The sequence below is a fragment of the Chiloscyllium plagiosum genome, chromosome 24, assembly GCF_004010195.1.
Source record: "Chiloscyllium plagiosum isolate BGI_BamShark_2017 chromosome 24, ASM401019v2, whole genome shotgun sequence".
NCBI classification, from domain to species: Eukaryota; Metazoa; Chordata; class Chondrichthyes; order Orectolobiformes; family Hemiscylliidae; genus Chiloscyllium; species Chiloscyllium plagiosum.
This window is the reverse complement of record NC_057733.1, coordinates 21,654,934-21,673,245: the sequence shown is the minus strand read 5'-3', so window position 1 is coordinate 21,673,245 and position 18,312 is coordinate 21,654,934. Positions and strand designations below refer to the sequence as shown.

The following is an 18,312-nucleotide window of genomic DNA, read 5'->3' as shown; positions in this document are numbered from 1 at the left end:
CGCCTCATCTTCCACCTCAGAACACTTCAACCCCAGGGCATCAATGTGGACTTCAACAGCTTCCTCATTTCCCCTTCCCCCACCTCCCCCTAGTTCCAAACTTCCAGCTCAGCACTGTCCCCATGACTTGGCCAGACTTGTCCTACCTGCCTATCTCCTTTTCCACCTATCCACTCCACCCTCTCCTCCCTGATCTATCACCTTCATCCCCTCTCCCACTCACCTATTGTACTCTATGCTACTTTCTCCCCACCCTCGCCCTCCTCTAGCTTATCTCTCCACGCTTCAGGCTCTCTGCCTTTATTCCTGATGAAGGGCCTTTGCTCGAAACGTCGCTTTCGCTGCTCCTTGGATGCTGCCTAAACTGCTGTGCTCTTCCAGCACCACGAATCCAGAATCATAGCACCAAGATGCCTGGTTCGACTCCAGCCTCGGGTAACTGTGTGGAGTTTGCACATTCTCCCCGTGTCTGCGTGGTGCTCCAATTTTCTCTCTCAGTCCAAAGCTGTGCAGCTTAGGTGAATTGGCCATGGGAAATTGCTCATAGTGTTAGGTGTATTAGTAAAAGGGAAATGGGTCTAGGTGGTTACTCTGCGGAGGGTCCGTGAGCACTTGTTGGGCCGAAGGGCCTGTTGCCACACTGAAGGGAATCTAATTTAATGTAAATCTCGTCTACACCCTCCCGTTTAATAAAATCCTTCCTATAACAAGGAGACCAGAATTGTACATGGTATGCCCGAATATGTCTTGCCAAAGTCTGTACAACCTCAACATACCATCCCAACTCCTATGTTCTGGGCTGTTTGCTGGTCTGCGTTTTGCTTAGTGTCTTCTCTTCCTTCTGCCCTACTCTGAAACGATGTTGAGATCTTTTCCCACAGAATAGGCACTAAATAAACGCAAGCAGCTATTGCAGCACGGAAGTCTGTTGTTTCTAAACAAACGTTAGCAACCCATTGACTGGATGAGGTGGAAACTGTAAGTCGGAATTCTGTCATTGATTGAGAAAGGAAGACCTAAATGGGATCTGGAGTGAATGCAAAATAAGACCAAGAGTTTGATGAGGCTGTGTGAATACGAGTATAGGACGGTCTCAAAATGCGAACGGGCGCAAGTGACTCGGGACGCAACTCAAAGTGCACAAGGGGAATTCAACATTGGCGCGATGTGGACCCGGCAACAGATTCCTCTTTAAAAAATAAATCCGCCGACTCGACGACAAATGGAACCTTTTTTGAAAAAAGGGAGTTTGATCGGTATCGGTTTTTAAAAAGTCCGTTTTGTAGAGACTGAAGGTCCACCAATAATGCCATATTAATTGTGGATTGAAAGAAGGCAATGGGAGAAAAGACGTTTTGCTCCTTTGGATTTTCTCAGGATATTTGAGGTTGCAATGTTGTAGATAGTGTACACGGCTATCTGTCATTATGAAAGTAGACGACATCACCAGCATATGCAGGTAAGGGTAAACGCAAGCCCACTATCAACAAACAGTGAGCTTTGTTTTTCCAATTGACAATTTCTCACAATAGTGTGAGAAAGTGCCTTTCCCGTGTTAGAAATTGATACGTAGCGTGCACTTCCCCAAATTTCCAAACTGGAATCCAGTAAAGATGCCCTTAAGTTTGTTTTTGGAAGAACAGCATTTTCCTCTGATGAAGCATTTGTTGCTGATAACAACAAAAACTCCCGGAGGCGGCATTTCCAAACGTAGCCAGCAGGTGTCTCTGGCGAGCCCTGCGCCACTCGCCTGCTCAGTCTGATCTCTGAACAAACAGAGAGCAGAGCCCCAGAGGCTTCGCTAGCGTCCGGAATGCTGCTGCTCTCTAGTGCTCATTGCATTTCTATCCTGCACACCTTTCAATAATGGGTACAAATCCGTTTCGGTGTTGTCAGGATCTAGTTCTGTAACATAACCGTTCAAGAGGCCTGGGGATTGAACAAAAAATAAGTATCTGTGTTTTATTATTGAATTTAGAAATGATGGAGAATGAAAAAGCGTACGGAAAACATTATGGATCTCTTGAATCAACTACGTGGAAGGCAGAGAATGTAAAAGGTAAAATAAAATGTCCGTGGTATTTATTCATTCGCTTTTTTTCCACAGAGTGGTGAAAAGGTGGCATCTGGTCCGGGTGTATGTGCAAGCTCTTGGTCTGTTTAGCTGGCAAAGTTCAAATGCTTGCTGTGTACCCCTGCACTCGTCATTGTCACATCATTCATTTATGTATTCTGTTTACTTTCACGAAGTAAATGCTTTGAAATGCACCTAAGCGTGTCGTTGGAAACTCAATGCTGAACCTAACTAGATGCTAAATGCTGTCTTGCGGGTTGTTATGGATTCATTCCTCCCATTGAACATCCAGGTCGCACCCTCTACCTGTCTTCACCTATCCCCACTTCACCACCCAGTCCACGCCACCCCGTTTATCTGCAGCTCACCCCGTATGCCCTCCCAGTCCTGAAGAAGGGTTACAGCCGAAACGTTGACTTCTCCTCCCTCCTGATGCTGGCTCGCTGTGTTCTTCCAGCCTCCTGCCTATCTACTTGCGGGTTGTTGTGAGCTCCGGAATGGTCACGAATTCTCATGGCTGCGTCAATTTTAAAAATCACTTCAAACGCAACAGTTTGCTCTTTTTGAAAAGTCGCACTCCTTTTTTTAATGTTTGACAGAGGATCTCTTCCCTCTTTCCCCCCCGCACGTTAACGTGTTTGCGAGGATGGGAAGCAGATCAACATAAGCCATACAATTGTCTATGATATAAAAGCCTGTGTCTTCAACATCTCAGCGTCGGATAAACCCAGCTCATGACATCCTCAGCCGATCAAACTTATTCAGTAACATTTCTCACTTCGACAATATATAACTTTGGATATAGTTGTATATCGAATAGTTTCTCACGTCAATGCTGGAGCAAAGTGTATGCTTTCACAAAAGCAACATTAAATTTGGATCAATTTTGATTAAATTTTGATACATAAAGGAAGTTTAACATATTATAATGGGTTTAAAGGAGGGAAGAGAAGGAAGATCAGTAATTATTCTAGAAATTATACTGAAGAGGAGACTGAGAGGTACTGATTACCTGGTCCTGAGAGTTTGAATGTGACAGGACCCTCACAATGTTTCCTAGTTTGGGAACACCATTAACGATAACTGATACAAAAGCATCTGCCCTGTGAAAAATGAGGCAGAATACAATAGACATGTAGATGAAATGAATGAGGGAGTGCTTGATATTGGCTACTGTGAAATAGGCTTGTGTTTCTAGCACCAACTACTCACATTGATGATTGCAGAAAATAGAAATGAACTATGTAACTTGACACAAAACAGTACTGGGTAAGAAACAGTTCACCAATTTTTAAATTAGATTAGATTCCCTACAGTGCGGAAATAGGCCCCTCAGCCCAACAAATCCACACCGACCCTCCAAAGAGTAACACACCCAGACTCATTTCTGATTAATGTACCTAACACTATGGGCAATTTAGCATAGCCAATTCACCTGACTTGCACATCTTTTGGAATGTGGGAGAAAATATTCTTTTCACTTGGAACCCTTCCAGCTGATGATGTCTGCACCAAGACTGAAATCATCCAATCAGCTGCTCCTACTAGTTCTATTGTGCACTAAGACAAACTTCATCATGCTTCCCCCCACTTCCAACCTGAATTTACTCTGTCTTAGCCCTGTACTTGCATTACCAATGTCTCTATCTTATCTCATGCTCTTCCCACTCCCCGCTTGCATGATCCATCTCAGGTTTCCCATTCTGAGCAAATTGCCAACCAGCCAACTTTCCTTACTTCCCCCTTTTAACTCACAATGCAATAGTTTCACATGCTCTGAGGCGCTTCATTCTATATTTTTAAAAAAATCCTCAACCTTCTGTTCTTGATAGTTAATGCTTAATCTGTAATTACTTTCTTTTATGAAGACCTTAAAATAGTAGTCATCTCCCAAATCCAATTTCACATTTTGATTTTCTCCAATCAGATTTCAACCGTTGCCATAACCCAAAGACTGCATAGGCTGGCACCTTTAAGACTGACAATAGTATGTTATCTTTCCTCAAACTTTCTGCAGCCTTTGACAGTGTTAACCACATCACCGGTCAACAACAATTATTTTTCAAAATTGTTCATTTCTACCGGACTATTTCCACTTGGTTTCACACTTACAACATTTGTAGCAATGAAACTCTTTCCCATCCCAAGGATTTGGGACTCCCAAAGTGCAATCCTTGGTTCCTTCACATCGGAGCACTCTTACTGCACCTGTGTCATCAGAAGACAGCACTATCAGTTTTGCTTGCCTTCTCTTAAAATTTCATTTGCTTTTTATTGGTTAACATGGCCAATATCCTAGACTCTAATGGGCAGCCAATATTACCTGTTAAGTACCAGGAACTCATCTTTATGACCTCTATCACAAACTTAGCACTCATCATCAAATGCAACCCCATTTCCAACAACAATCTCACACTGAACCAAATTGTTTGCGACCTTTAAGTTTCAACTCCAGCCTAAACCAACCTTAGTTACTTACTGTCCCCTGATAGTACCCACATGCCAGGACAGGGTGTCAAGGAAGAAATACTAATAATTGCTATGCCGTTTTGACAAGCTCTCATGTGGATTTTAATCTGGAGACATAAGACCCGCATTATCATGAACACTCGAGCATCTTCGAATAATTATGGATTATCAGGAACTTAGCAAAAAAGGTTTTTGAATGTAGGAAGATCATTTAATAAAATTGCTTTGGTATGTTCCTGCTTGCCTTTTGCTTTCCTGCTGTTTGTTTTGGAGTGTAAGCAGCTGCCTCCTGTTCAACAGACTGTCACCACTATGGAGAACATTAGCTTGCTGTCTCTCCATGGATGCTGCCTGACCTGCTGTGATTTCCAGCATTTTTTGACATGACAAAATCATCAAAAGCATTTCGCAGAGTGGAGTTGCATCGTTCAAGACCAATCATCATGAGAGCTGTTTAACCTTCACAAATAATGTGTGCTGATTTTTACAGCTTGTTGGTTAAGGGACCAAAATAATCCACCAGGTTTTACAGCCCGTAGTGAATTGATGACAACAGCTGCTGCCCATAAAGATATAACAATCGTTATAAGATTATCGCAGAAGGCTGCCACAATGAGTAAAGGCACTTTCATTTCCAAATCTAACATTATCAGAAGTAAAGTTGAGTAAAACCTGTGTACAACTTTAAAAATCATAGGAGCTATTTTTCAAATGTAATGTTTCATACTTATGAACATTTTATTAAGTTACTAGTATTAATCACATGTTTAATAGAGTATATGCTGATGTGCTACTGTGCTAACCTCTGGTCTCTGCTGAAGCATCAGACATTGGGAGTAAAACATTGATAGTAGGATACCTGCATTGTTTTTAATGACTAATGCTTCCAAACATTACAATAAATCCTTACTCTAACCCAATACCCTGTACACTTTTGTCAAAAAAAGACACTAACTGTTTCTCTTGTAAAGCTAATTCACCATGCCCACTTCGCCAGCATCTCCAATTTATGTGCTGCATGGAACAGACAGAAAAAATACTGTAATAAACTGAAGGAATTTGAATTACCTTGTTTAAAATGAATAGTACTTTAATTCTAATGTGAGATTTTGACTGACCATGTTACTAAAATTGAAAGTGTGATGGTATTCCATTTTGTTGTGTAAGTCAATCTGTTACCAATTATTTAGCATTTTGCCTGCAGTTCCTCATAGGGTGTAACATCTGATGTCAATGGAATCAAGCTTGGCTCTTGGCCCCATAATAATAATCAAACTGATACAGCATATCAACTGGCCGAGAAGAAAAACACAAGTAATCTTCTACCATCTCATTGTGGTACATGGCGACCTGACTTAGCAAATTGCTTTGCAGGAAAAAAAACGACAACATATGTGCAAAATGTACTCTTTCATGTCAACCCTTGTAGCATTCAATAATGAAGGTTTATTTGTTCTCAGTGTATGGGTGGCATTGGCAAGCTATCTTTGTCTCATGTCCTTAGTTGCCTGACACAGTAATGGTGAGCAATGTCTAAGAAACAACAATTGCTTATAGAACTTTTTTGAACTTGTAATTAATCAGACACATTTTTATGGCAGTTTGGCAGCTTTATTGTAATTTATTTATAATACTAGTTTCAGGGTATTTAGTTAAATTTGAGCTGTTTCTGAATAGATGTTTTATATTATGTTAGCTGAAACTCTCATTCATGCCTTTGTTATCTCTACATTTGACTATTCGACACGCTCCTGGTGAGTCTCCTACATTCAAACATCCATAAGCTTGAGGTCATTCAAAACTTTTTTGTCCGTGCATTAACTTGCAACAAGTTCTAATTCCCTGTTATCCCTGTGCTTACCTGTATTGGCAACCGATAAAGTAACATCTTCACTGTAAAGTTCTTATATTTTTTAAGAATGCCTCCAGGTACTTGGCCCTCCCTACATTTGTAATCTCCTCTAGTCTCAATACCTTTCAAGATACCTAGTTCTGGCTTCTCATTCCCTGTTATAATTATAGTTGGTGGCTGGGACTTAGTTGCCGAGGCCTAGGTTCTGAAATTCCTTCCCTCCACCTCTATCTCACTTTTCTCCTTTTAAGACATACCTTAAAACCTACTTCTTTGACCAAGATTTTGGCTACCTGAATTAATATCCCCATATGTGACTCAGTGTCATATTTTGTTTTATTAGCTCCTGTGAAGGTCTTAATTAGGATGTATAATTGTATTAAAGTGCTAGTCAAACATAAGTTTTATTTGTAAACATTACACTTCTTTGCATTTGGAAAGACAGTTTATTTTTAGAATGAAACCACTCCAACTCATGAAGTAATCAAGATCATTTGTGACAATACCCAACATTATTTGTACTGTATTGCCTGTTTAGATAGAACTTGGAACAATGGGGCTGGACCTGCATGTTTACAAAATACAGGATAGTGGAAAAAGTATGCAGAGAATATCCAGAGGATTAAAGGCGAGTCGTTGTGTAGATGTGAAATTAACAAAATGATAGCAAGCAAAAAAAAGTGATAAAAGGTTGTTTTTCAAACTGGGGGAAACATGTGATATTTTTGAAACCACTACTCTTAGTTTATTTAAAGACCTGGACACGGGCTTGCAGGGCTTAATTTCAATGTTTAGAGATGACGAAACCTTGGGAATGCAGTAAATAATGAGGAGGATAGTAACAAGAATTCAGGGGATTGCAGAGAATCTGGTGCAATGGTAAACATATGACAGTTGAAAATCAATGCAAAAGATGTATGAAATAATTCATGTTAGTAGAACAAATGAGGAGAGACAATGTATTCAATATTTTTAGCAATGAATGATAACATTCTATCAGTTTTCCTAATTATTTCCTGTACCTACCTACTAACCTTTGCAATTTATGCATTTGGATCCTTCAGCATTGAAGAGCTCTAAAATATTTCACCATACAGATAATAGGCTTCCTTTTCAATTCTTCTGGTCCATTTAGGTGCAGGGGATAGCATATTGGCATGGATGGGAGTGGATCATTCAGCATTCTACTGGACTGAATAGGAGAGGGACAGGATCAATGCACTCTCCATGCCTTTTCCCCACTTGGTGCTATCGTTTCAATGAATCCACTCCCTGCTCTCCACATACTTTTACAACTTGCTGCCTCCTCTCTTGGTCCTGTCTTTATAATAAAGCCACTCCATGCTCTCTGGGCTCTGCTCTCAGCGGGGAAGTGTAAATAATGTAACCAATCCATGTAGCTGTTTAGTGTCCACACAAGTGGTATTAATAACATTAACTTGAATATTGCTAACAGAGCTTTTTAATGTAGAAAAGTAGTTTCTGGTCATTCACAGATGGATAATTCAGCAAGACAGGACACTGATCCACAGAAGTGAAGATGAACTTTAAGAAACCTCTTAACTGAGGCAAGATAGTGGTGGAGGAATAGTAGGAGTTAGGAAGGAATTTCTAGAGCTTGAGGTCAGGGCAGCTAAAGTATAGATACTACTAAAGGTAGAGCGAAAGTAGAGGAGATGCAGGCCAGGATCTGAAGTAAGGAGATGTCTAGGGATGGTGGGGTGATACTGGAGAGCTAGAGGAGGCTGCACAGATGAGTGGAGGTGAATCTGCAGATTTGGACATCAGTCCCTCAAGACTGATATTTCAAATTCTTGTGTATACCATGAGTCAGAACAGTTCCAGAACAATTTAGGATACTTCAATCCTATTGCTATTATTAGACTGGGTCTGATGATATTAAGTGAATGACGCAACTGCCATTTATTAGGACACTGAACTACACGTCTGATCTAATACTAATGCCACAACTAAAAATTTGATCTCTTTCTAATTGTTTTATTCATTTAACCAGTATATTGTGACCAGCATCTATTGTTCTGAATATTCAGGAATCATGAGTATAAATAATGGGCAACTTTTCATTTTGTGGAGCTGTAAAGAATATTTAATGTGTTGAAAACATTTGTCGCGTTACCAATATTAGTGAATTTTAAAGCTAGTGCTTACCATTTCTGGTGTGTATTTTGATACAAAGGATGATACAATGAAAGCAAATGCTGCTGTCTTCCATCCCACATTTTTGCCTTCCATCAGCAAATTTGAAGACCTTTTCCTCTCTCCTATGTGATAATTTCTTTCAGACTCATGGTGTACCTATTTCTATAAGTCACTATATTTAAAATTCAATGACTCTGTTGATGCCTTTGTTTATATTACAGATACAGATATTATATCAATGGCTGATTCGACCATAACACTGGATGACATTGAAGATGAACTTTTTAAAATCGAAAGGATTAGAGATATACTGGTCAGACGAGAATCTGAACTCCGGTACATGTAAGTATGAGTTCTCCTTTATTTTAATATTTATCATTATGATATAAATTATGTTTTGGTGCTTCAGTAAGCTGCAAGAGTTTCTCCCAATGTTCGTTTGTAATTGTTTCATATTTACAGTATTTGGAGTGTTGTGAACCTAGCTGATGTTAATACTAAACAAGTCAGATCTCAGATTGAAATCCAGCTTAATAGATCATTTAAAAAAAAGGTAATGAAGCACCTTGCACTAAAATGTGAGCACAAAATGCTGTAGATTGAGTTTTATAATAAAACTGAAGTTTGTTACGCAAAAGAAAAGATTAGGTTATTTACATAAACACAAGTTTTAAAAATGGCATAAAACAATATTCTATCCATCCCAACAACACCAGACAGTAAATAGTGAACTACTTTAGACTTTCAGTTAGATGAATCTAGATTTTATTGCTCTTTTCCCACACGGAAATAAATTCTTCAGTAGACAGGATTCCTTCCCTATTACAGCTTTAGGTTGGCATAACTTTCTTTCAGTTCTCAGTCCTGAGTGTTTGATAGACTCTTCTTTGAGTATTCAAACAACTGAGCTTAGGTTTTCTCAACTTCAAGTAACCCCTTCAGGGTTCTAACCAAACACTTCTGATCTGCAACTTTGAAACTAAACTCCTTGCTCTGGAGTAACTTATACAGCACAATGGCGGAACAAGTGGAGAGTGTCACGCTCCTGGGAGTGGTCATCAGCAACAAGTTTTCTTGGACTCTTAATGTGGACGCACTGGTAACAAAGAGCCCACAACATCTCCTCTTCCTCAGACAGCTGAGGAAATTTGGCATGATGGCGCGTATCCTCACCAACTTTTATAGATGTGCCATCGAGAGCATTCTGTCTGCATGTACCACTACCTGGTATGGCAACTGTACCATTCAAGATCGGATATGGTTACAGAGAGTGGTGAACTGGGCCTGGACAGTCACAACCTCCCATCTATAGAACCCATCTACCAGGCCCGCTGTCAAGGAAAGGCAGTCAGCATTCTCAAAGATCCATCCCACCCTGGCGATGCTTTTCTACAACCTCTACCATCGGGGAGAAGGTACGGAAGCCTGAGGACAAGCACCAGCCGGTTTGTAACAATTTCTACCCTACTGTTGTTAGAATACTGAATGGACTCGCAAGTTCTTAACATTCACCTGTACCTGTGTTTTTGTTTTTGTCGCTGTTTACCTATTATTTACTTATCAATCTATTTAACTCTGTGATCTACCTGTATTGCTCACAAGACAAAGCTTTTCACTTTGCCTCAGTACATGTGACAATAAATTCAATTCAATTCAGTTTAATTCAATTTCACCTCGGACCTCTGTGAACTGAAGCCAAATGTCTTTCCAAACTGTGGGTGTTGAAGCAGGTTCAGGTGCAACATTTAAAAGACATTTGGACAGTACATGGATAGGAAAGGTTTAGAAGGATATGGACAAATGCAGGCAAACGGGACTAGTTTAGTTTGGAAAACCTGGATAAGTTAGACTGAAGGCTCTATTTCTGTGTGGTATGACTCAAAGAAAAATAAATATCAATTCATCTAACTGAAAGTCTAATGTAGTTCACTATTTATTGTGTTCACTTGTAAAAGCTCTCCCAATGCTAACAAATTCCCAAAACACTGCAGGGATTATTTCTCTCATACTGCTTTTTTTGAAAAGAAAATTAGCGAAAAACCGAACTAACTAACCACTAAACCCCTTTATACACGCTGACCAAAACCCAAAATGGCACTAATTCAAAGTCCAAACTTTATATATAAAAGTTTACCTCTATCACCAGGACTAGTCCCCTTTCTATTCATTGACTCTTTCTAAACAACATTTCGCAAAACACACTACTTAAAACATTGTATCTGTCGGACTGGTTCTGCCCAGTTATGTCATTAACAAATGTTTGTAGCTGGTGTACTCACAGGGCTACTTGACTCCATCAGCTGTGTGTAAGTATCAATTATTCAAACAGGAACTTCATTACACCTTGGAATCATTGACAAAGGCCTAGTTTCATCGATCCTGTGGATGCAATCTCACTAGATGCCTTGAGACAGTAGACCCTGGGAGCAACATGTGAGAGGGAATGGCAGCAGGTGGATAAAGATGGGAAGACATTAAATTTTGGTGGAAAAATAAAAAATGGTATGAACCTAATGTCCATCCTCACATTGTGATGTTTGTTGGTTTATTTTTAAAGCATTAGCAAATCTATTAAGTATTTTCCTGTTTTGAGGAAGTTACATGTTTATTTTATTATGCTTGCTCAATATATCTTTAGATACAGCCTGTGCAGAACATTTCTACAGTGAAATGAAAGTTGTGTCCAATGGTTTACTAAACTTTGGCACCATTATTGCCTTCATTTTAAAAACTACTGAGTTCAGAGAAAACCTTCAAGCTTTTAGCAACCTACAGGAGGATTACACAAAGAACACCAAGTATGCTTACAATATCCCTTTCATGTGTATGAGTGATTGTTGCCTTGATGTGTTGCTGACATCATTTGTTCTGTTCAAGGACATTCTCCTTTGACTTTACAATAAAAAAAATGTGCTTTCATATGCAGCATATGACACAGGCACTATTTTGTAGAATAAAAAAATTCAAAGGTTATCCCTCAACCGTAAAAGTTGAATTTCAACAATATTTTGAATGAATTATATTTTAATGATCTCTGAAACCTAATGATAGACTGTCTTAAAGATTCTTAAATAGTTTGCATGCTTGCTAGCTGCTAAAATTTGAGAAAAAGAGTTAAAGTTCCTGTGAGTCACTTATTTGTCTGACACCAGAGTATGTTCCATCAAATAGGATGCTTTGAATGAATTGAACTGGTAACTGAAGAGAATATTACTTCTATCATCTGATGGACTGCTCTGTACTCTGCTGGGCTTTGGTAATGCTTGCTCTTTGAACCTGATTAATTAAAATGTTCTGGGGAAAATCCTGGTCAATCTGACATCCTATTAGAAGAAGATGCATACCACCTGCTTCTTTCTTTATACGTCAACCACTGTTGCCAACTGTAGCATCAAGAAAACATTGTGCTGACAGTTTACAGACCCTAGACGCGGCATTTGGAACAATAGACTGAGGATTGTTTTGACACAGGTAAGGATTTTTTTTGTATGGACACTTGTTGCAAGTACAATCTTTCAATAATTTGAACTGAACATAGTAGCTAAGGAGCAAACTGGCTTCTGCGATGGCATCTTCACTGTCTCCACTATTTTGGAGCACAAATTCCTTCTCCTCAATTACTTGTGTTATCCATTTCCCTCAACATCCGAATATTAGTTACCATTTCAGGTGGGACCACTTCTTGGCACTGATTTGGGAAGTCACTGGGACCCTCTTTTTTTTTCACTGCGAACATGTGGCACTAAGGTGGATAGCCTTCTGCTAGCTCCTCCATTGTCCTGTCCCCCTTAGCAGATTAAATCAATGTTAGTGTTTGACAACTGCTTGTGCGTCCCTTTCTTCTCATTGTGCACTTTGCCAGCAGATGACTGTAGGTCTCCTTCATGCAAGATATGTTCACCATGGCCTTGACGTTTACAGTTCACGCATATACTAGCACTGCAGTTGCTGCAAAGTGGACAGGTTTATCACAGGGACAGGCAGCACAATTCCCCAGACGGCAAAGCTGGAAGGAGGGTGGTGAGTGGGTTCCTTGCTGTCTGCTTTTAGGGTCACCTTGACCTTCTATTTGCTGGTTTAAATCTTGAAGAGGTATTTAGCTTCAGAGCTGTCCCTGACCACCTCATTGTACCTGACAAGGAAAGTGAACACATCATCAACAAGAATATGGGAGTTGTGAATCTGAATCGTCAAAACACAGTTCTATTGTGACTGCAGTGTGAACAGTGGCTCTGCCTTCAGAATTAATAGTGGTGCAAAATCTCTCCTTCCTCAACACCAGCTGCAATGTTGTAGAAGGTCTTGTTGAAGTACCTAGTGCTGGCAAGTCCTGAAGGGGATAGATATCTGCAGCCTTGAATCATCTGTATTCCAAAAGAACTTATTTAATGAAGAAGGTGTGATCGGTGGGGATACCTCTTTCCATTTTTCACTGCTATGCTGATGTGGTTGAATATGTCCTGGTTGGGAGCTCATTTGCTGGTTGCAACCATCTCTGATAATTTTACCTGGCTAAACAGTAAAGTTCTGCAATAAAGGTATATAATATAATATTATTATTATTGAACATTTTGATTTTAAAATAGAGGCAAATATGTTTTGGTTCTGCAAAGATAATTTCCTATTTAGGAAATCAGAATATCATTTGGAAAAGTGTCCTAAATACATTATTTCCAAGAAAACATGTGACTTTGTAAGTGCCCAACCAGATACCTGTGAGGTTAATTGATTAAATGTTTACAATACTGAGTGTATGACACACAGAAAACCAAATGATTGGGACTACTAGTTTAGTTTAAGTTCACTTCACAAGAATACGGTGTGCAATTCTGGTGTCCTTCCTATCGGAAGGATGTTGTGAAACTTGAAAGGGTTCAGAAAGAATTTACAAGGATGTTGCCAGGGCTAGAGGATTTGAGCTATAGGGAGAGGCTGAATAGGCTGGGGCTGTTTTCCCTGGAGCATCGGAGGCTGAGGGGTGACCTTATAGAGGTTTATAAAATCATGAAAGGCGTGGATAGGGTAAATAGACAAAGTCTTTTCCCTGGGGTTGTGGAATCCAGAACTAGAGGGCATAGTTTAGAGTGAGAGGGGAAAGTTATAAAAGGCACCTAAGGGGCAACCTTTTCACGCAGAGGGTGGTATGTGTATGGAATGAGCTGCCAGTGTGGAGGCTGGTACAATTGCAATATTTTAAAAGGCATCTGGATGGGTATATAAATAAGAAGGATTTAGAGGGATATAGGCCAGGTGCTGGCAGGTGGGACTAGATTAGGTTAGGATATCTGGTTGAGTTGGACCATCTCTATGACTCTAATCAGTTTTCTGTTTCACCCTAGATGAAACATATGGTTTTTAGACGAGTCGCTTTGTCTTTGCAGAAGTGCCATTTGTTGAGTTTGTAGAATCTTTACCTTCTGGGAGTTTCTTTTGGATGTCCGAACTGAAAAGGAATCTGGACTATTGGAACTGGAAAGACAACTCAAAGAATTTCAGCACTCAGAAAAAAAACTGGAAAAGTCATTTCAGTAAGAAATGAAAGAGTTAAGACAGGAGTGACATTTCTCTAAGATGGAGTATCAGTAAAGGATATTGCTGGGAAACATGTTGAAGTTATATTTTAAGGTCTTTCTAAACACACACACATACAGATCATTATCAACAAAATACTGCCATCAGGCCAAATAGATGCCCTACCTCTCACACAAATGAGTAATGAGATTTACGATTTTCAGTGCTGGTGTGATACCACACATCCTAAAGACTGACAGATTGTGTCAAACAGCATATCCCTTTGGTTGTTTGCAATAAGCAAGGTACTGGCGATTCCCAGTTAGCCTGTGCTTGCAAAACTCAGAATGCAGTGTCTAACATTAGGTATGATTTTGTATTTGGATACATTTGTTGGCTAATCCCGAATATGCAAAGCATTATGCTGACAACAAATTTAGGATTGTCAGTCAGACTCAGTGAAGCAGACTTGTCTCTATTCAAAGTTACTTATATTAATATACAGGGTCTTGAATTTTGCAGAAAGAAATAACATTTATACGGACCACACATGTTTCATTTCAATAAAATATGTGATAGCCATTTGCTGGTTAATTTCTCAGAGCAATTCCTTGACCAAACAGTGATAACCTGCCTGGTGATATTTAAACAAAGCTTAACAATTAACTGTCAGTCATAATTAGCTGGTGCACTGTCCAAGACAATACCTCTCTAGTCAGAGTCCAACTGCCAACCAATCACCCTGTCCTATCAGATTGTATGAATGATTATTTTCTTTTCTTTTGCATAATAGACTTGTGTTCTTTTATTGAAGAATAAGATCAGTGACTAATCCCACGGTAACCAACTGCAAAACAAAATCAATGATTTGACAAGTCAGGTTTCACTCCAGGAACTGACCTTTGCGATGTTACCATCAACCGAAACTATAACAGTTCCAAATGGAACTAAAGCCACACTCTGGTGAATTCCAACACAGAAGGATGAAAAGCCAAAGTGGCAAATGTGGGTACTGGAGATTAGAGTCAAGATTAAAGTGGTGCTGGAAAAGCACAGCAGGTCTAAGGAGCAAGGAAATCGATGTTTATCAGGAATGAGACAGGAAGCGTCTGGTGTGGAGAGATAAATGGGAGGGATGGGGGTGGGGCTGGGGGCAAGGTAGCTGAGTGGACAGCAGGTCGATGGAGGTAGGGGTGAACATGATAAATCGGAGAGGAGGGTGGAGTGGATAGGTGAGAAGGAAGATGGACAGGTAGGACAGGTCATGAGGACAGTGCTGAGTTGGAAGGTTGGAACCGGGGTAAGGTGGGGGAAGGGGAAATGAGGAAACTGGTGAAGTCTACATTGATGCCATGGAGTTGAAGGGTTCTGAGGCGGAAGATGAGGTGTTCTTCCTCCAGGCATCAGGTGGTGAGGGAGTGGCAATGGAGGAGGCCCAGGAACTGCATGTTCTGGCAGAGTTGGAGGGGGAATTGAAATGTTTGGCCACGAGGCGGTGGGGTTGATTGGTGAGGGTGTCCTTGAGATGTTCTCTGAAGTGCTCTGTGAGTAGGCGGCTAGTCTCCTCAATGTGGAGGAGACAGCATCAGGAGCAACGGATGCAGTAAATGACGTGTGGAAGTGCAGGTGAAGCTTTAATGGATGTGGAAGGCTTGAATGGAGGTGAGGGGGGGGTGTAGGTGTAGGTTTTGCAATTCCGGCAGTGGCAGGGGAAGGTGCCGAGACGGGAAGGTGGGCTTTTATGGGGTGTGGACCTGACCAGGTAGTCATTGGAGGGAATGGTCCTTACAGAAAGCAGAGAGGGGTGGGGATGGAAATATATCTCTGGTTGTGGGGTCTGTTTGTAGATGGTGGAAATAGCAGAGAATGATGCGATGTATATGAAGGTTGGTGGGGTGGAGAATCAGGTTGTGAATTTTGACCAAGCCCCAGAAAAAGAATCATTCAGATTTTCAAGTTTCTAGTCTTCAGTTGGATCACAGAATCATAAAGATGTACAGCACGGAAACAGACTCTTTGGTCCTACTTGTCCATGCCGACCAGAGAGCCTAACCTAATCTAGTCCCATTTGCCAGTACTTGGCCCATATCCCTCCAAACCCTTCCTATTCACACAGCTGTAGATCTATAGCACGGAAACGGACCCTTTTGGTTCAACCAGTCCACGCTGACCAGATATCCCAACACAATCTAGTCCCACCTGTCTGCATGTGCCCCATATCCCTCCAAACCCTTCCTATTCATATGCCCATTCAGATGCCTTTTAAATGTTGCAATTGTACTAGCCTCCATCATTTCCTCTGGCAGCTCATTCTATACACACATCACCCTCTGCGTGGCAAACATTGCCCTTAAGTCCCTTGTATATCTTTCCCTTCTCACCCTAAACCTATGCCCTCTAGTTCTGGACTCCCCTATTCCAGGGAAAAGGCTTTGTCTATTTACTCTACCCATGCCTCTGATGATTTTATAAACCTCTATAAGGTCACCACTCATGGGAGACTGATGCTGGTGTTTCTCATTGGATCAGTCATGACTGAATGACTGGAGACAGTGGTCCTGATTCTGAATTCTCCACTTGCAGTAACTCGGTCTTCCAATGTGCTTTCAACTCTGAGGTCAGAACTTTCTTAGCCCTTGAACAATGGGCACACTGGGAAGTGAGTTGAAAAGTAAGGAAAAATAAGATTCTTATTGCCAAGGAAGCAAAGTCCAATTTTGCACTGAAGGTTTAGACAGTGAGATGAATGTCTCATTAGCGAGTGGCAAGAGCTCTATTTGGATGCATTTACACATTATTATTACTTATTTCATCTCATTTATATGCAGTTTGCTATTCCCCAGGTGGCAGAGAAAGGCTAGATGGTGTCAATTGCCAACATGGAAGTCAAAGTAGGCAACTGGTCTCCCTGGTTCACCACTTCATTTTTCTAAGCCTCTATCCTGAACTGCAGTCCCCAAAATCTCAGAGCACATTCTGCGGGTAGCAGCCACTTCCCTCCCAATCCATTCACAGAAATTGGCATCGGAAATGTATCAGCCTCACCATGTCTCCAAATCACTTAGAATTTGGTTCTTTACTTCAGTATTGCACTTTGGAGCTCACCAATACCTTTCATTGTCATGCTGCTGCCAGCTACTTTGTGTGCAAGGCCAGGTACCCAGCTCATTTGTTGCACCTCAGGGCTCTTCACTTGCTTTTTTAGCACTCATTCGATCCATGCCTACTTGTTGCTCACAGCATCTTTTGCCTTACTGCACTGTGCTGCCTCATTCAGAGCTAACAGACTCTCAGTAGTTTTGTCTTACCTTTCCTTTCAGCACAGACCTAAAGTCAGACAGATTATCATGGTTGCTAGCAGTGATCAGTCAAGTGGGTGAACATGTTGATGTATGTCACCGTATTATGCCAATGTTACACCTTGTACAGTAAACACACTGCATAGGCTTCAACTAAATGGCCATGTTTCAAAGTCTAGGGGGAGCAATCAAGTCAAGGGGGATTGTTACCACTCAGAGGATGTTGCAGTAGTCAGTCAGGGCCAGCGTCTGATCTATGTCCAGGTACTTGGACAAGATTTGACCTCAGTCCAAGTGCTTGAAGATAGTGGTCAGTCGCTGGTTCAGTCATGGTCAGAGGTTCTGTATCCAGGAAGTGGGCCATGGTCAGTCCTGCAGGTCCAGTGAAACCAGTACTGGGATTAGCAGTAAGTCAGTTGCGGAGCTGTACACAGATTAGTCAGGGATCTGGTTACTCATCTATTGGCACTGTCCTTCCAAGTCAGACAGTGGGGGAAGGCCACAGTTGGAGGTTTGGTCCCTGAAAGTCATGTTAGATTACCAGGGACCATTGCTGTGGTAGAGAAGTTATGGAAAGCAATTATGGGATTGGAGACAGTATGCTAGGATGCACAGGGGCAATAATTGGTACAGAGGGAGCTCAGCATATAAGGATGGGGATAGTAGAGCATATAAATATATATACAAATAGTCATCGCCACCCTGACTTCGATAAGAGGGCAGTGAATGAAGACTCAACTAGAAGAGTTTGGTGGAAAAACATGGAGGCTTGGAACTGATGGGTTTAAGGAAGAAAGCAGCAATGTTTTAGGATGGGCCCTTGATTTTTAGGCTTGGCCAGTGACTCAATCTGCAAAGCATAACCTGTGTTGTCTTCCATCCTTATCTGAATCACAATGTGCAATGGAAATAAAAAAGAATGGCTGCCACCACACCAAAAGGGTGGA

At 40.9% G+C, this 18,312-nt stretch overlaps 1 protein-coding gene across 4 annotated transcripts in view; it reads left to right on the top strand.

Annotated features, from left to right (window-relative positions):
* The first annotated feature begins 621 nt into the window (after window positions 1-621).
* Window positions 622-18,312, top strand: part of LOC122562059 (bMERB domain-containing protein 1-like) — a 70,211-nt gene continuing 52,520 nt past the window's right edge. The window contains exons 1-3 of one of the 4 annotated variants that reach the window (XR_006315204.1): window positions 622-1,459; window positions 1,979-2,059; window positions 8,777-8,897. Coding sequence is in view for 2 of the 4 variants with exons in the window: in XM_043714527.1 (XP_043570462.1) it covers window positions 1,867-1,870; window positions 1,979-2,059; window positions 8,777-8,897 (206 nt within the window). In the remaining 2 variants the exon portion in view is untranslated. Of the gene's footprint in view, window positions 1,460-1,707; window positions 1,871-1,978; window positions 2,060-8,776; window positions 8,898-18,312 lie in introns of those variants that run through there. The other 3 variants (XR_006315203.1, XM_043714527.1, XM_043714528.1) reach the window with 3 other exon arrangements.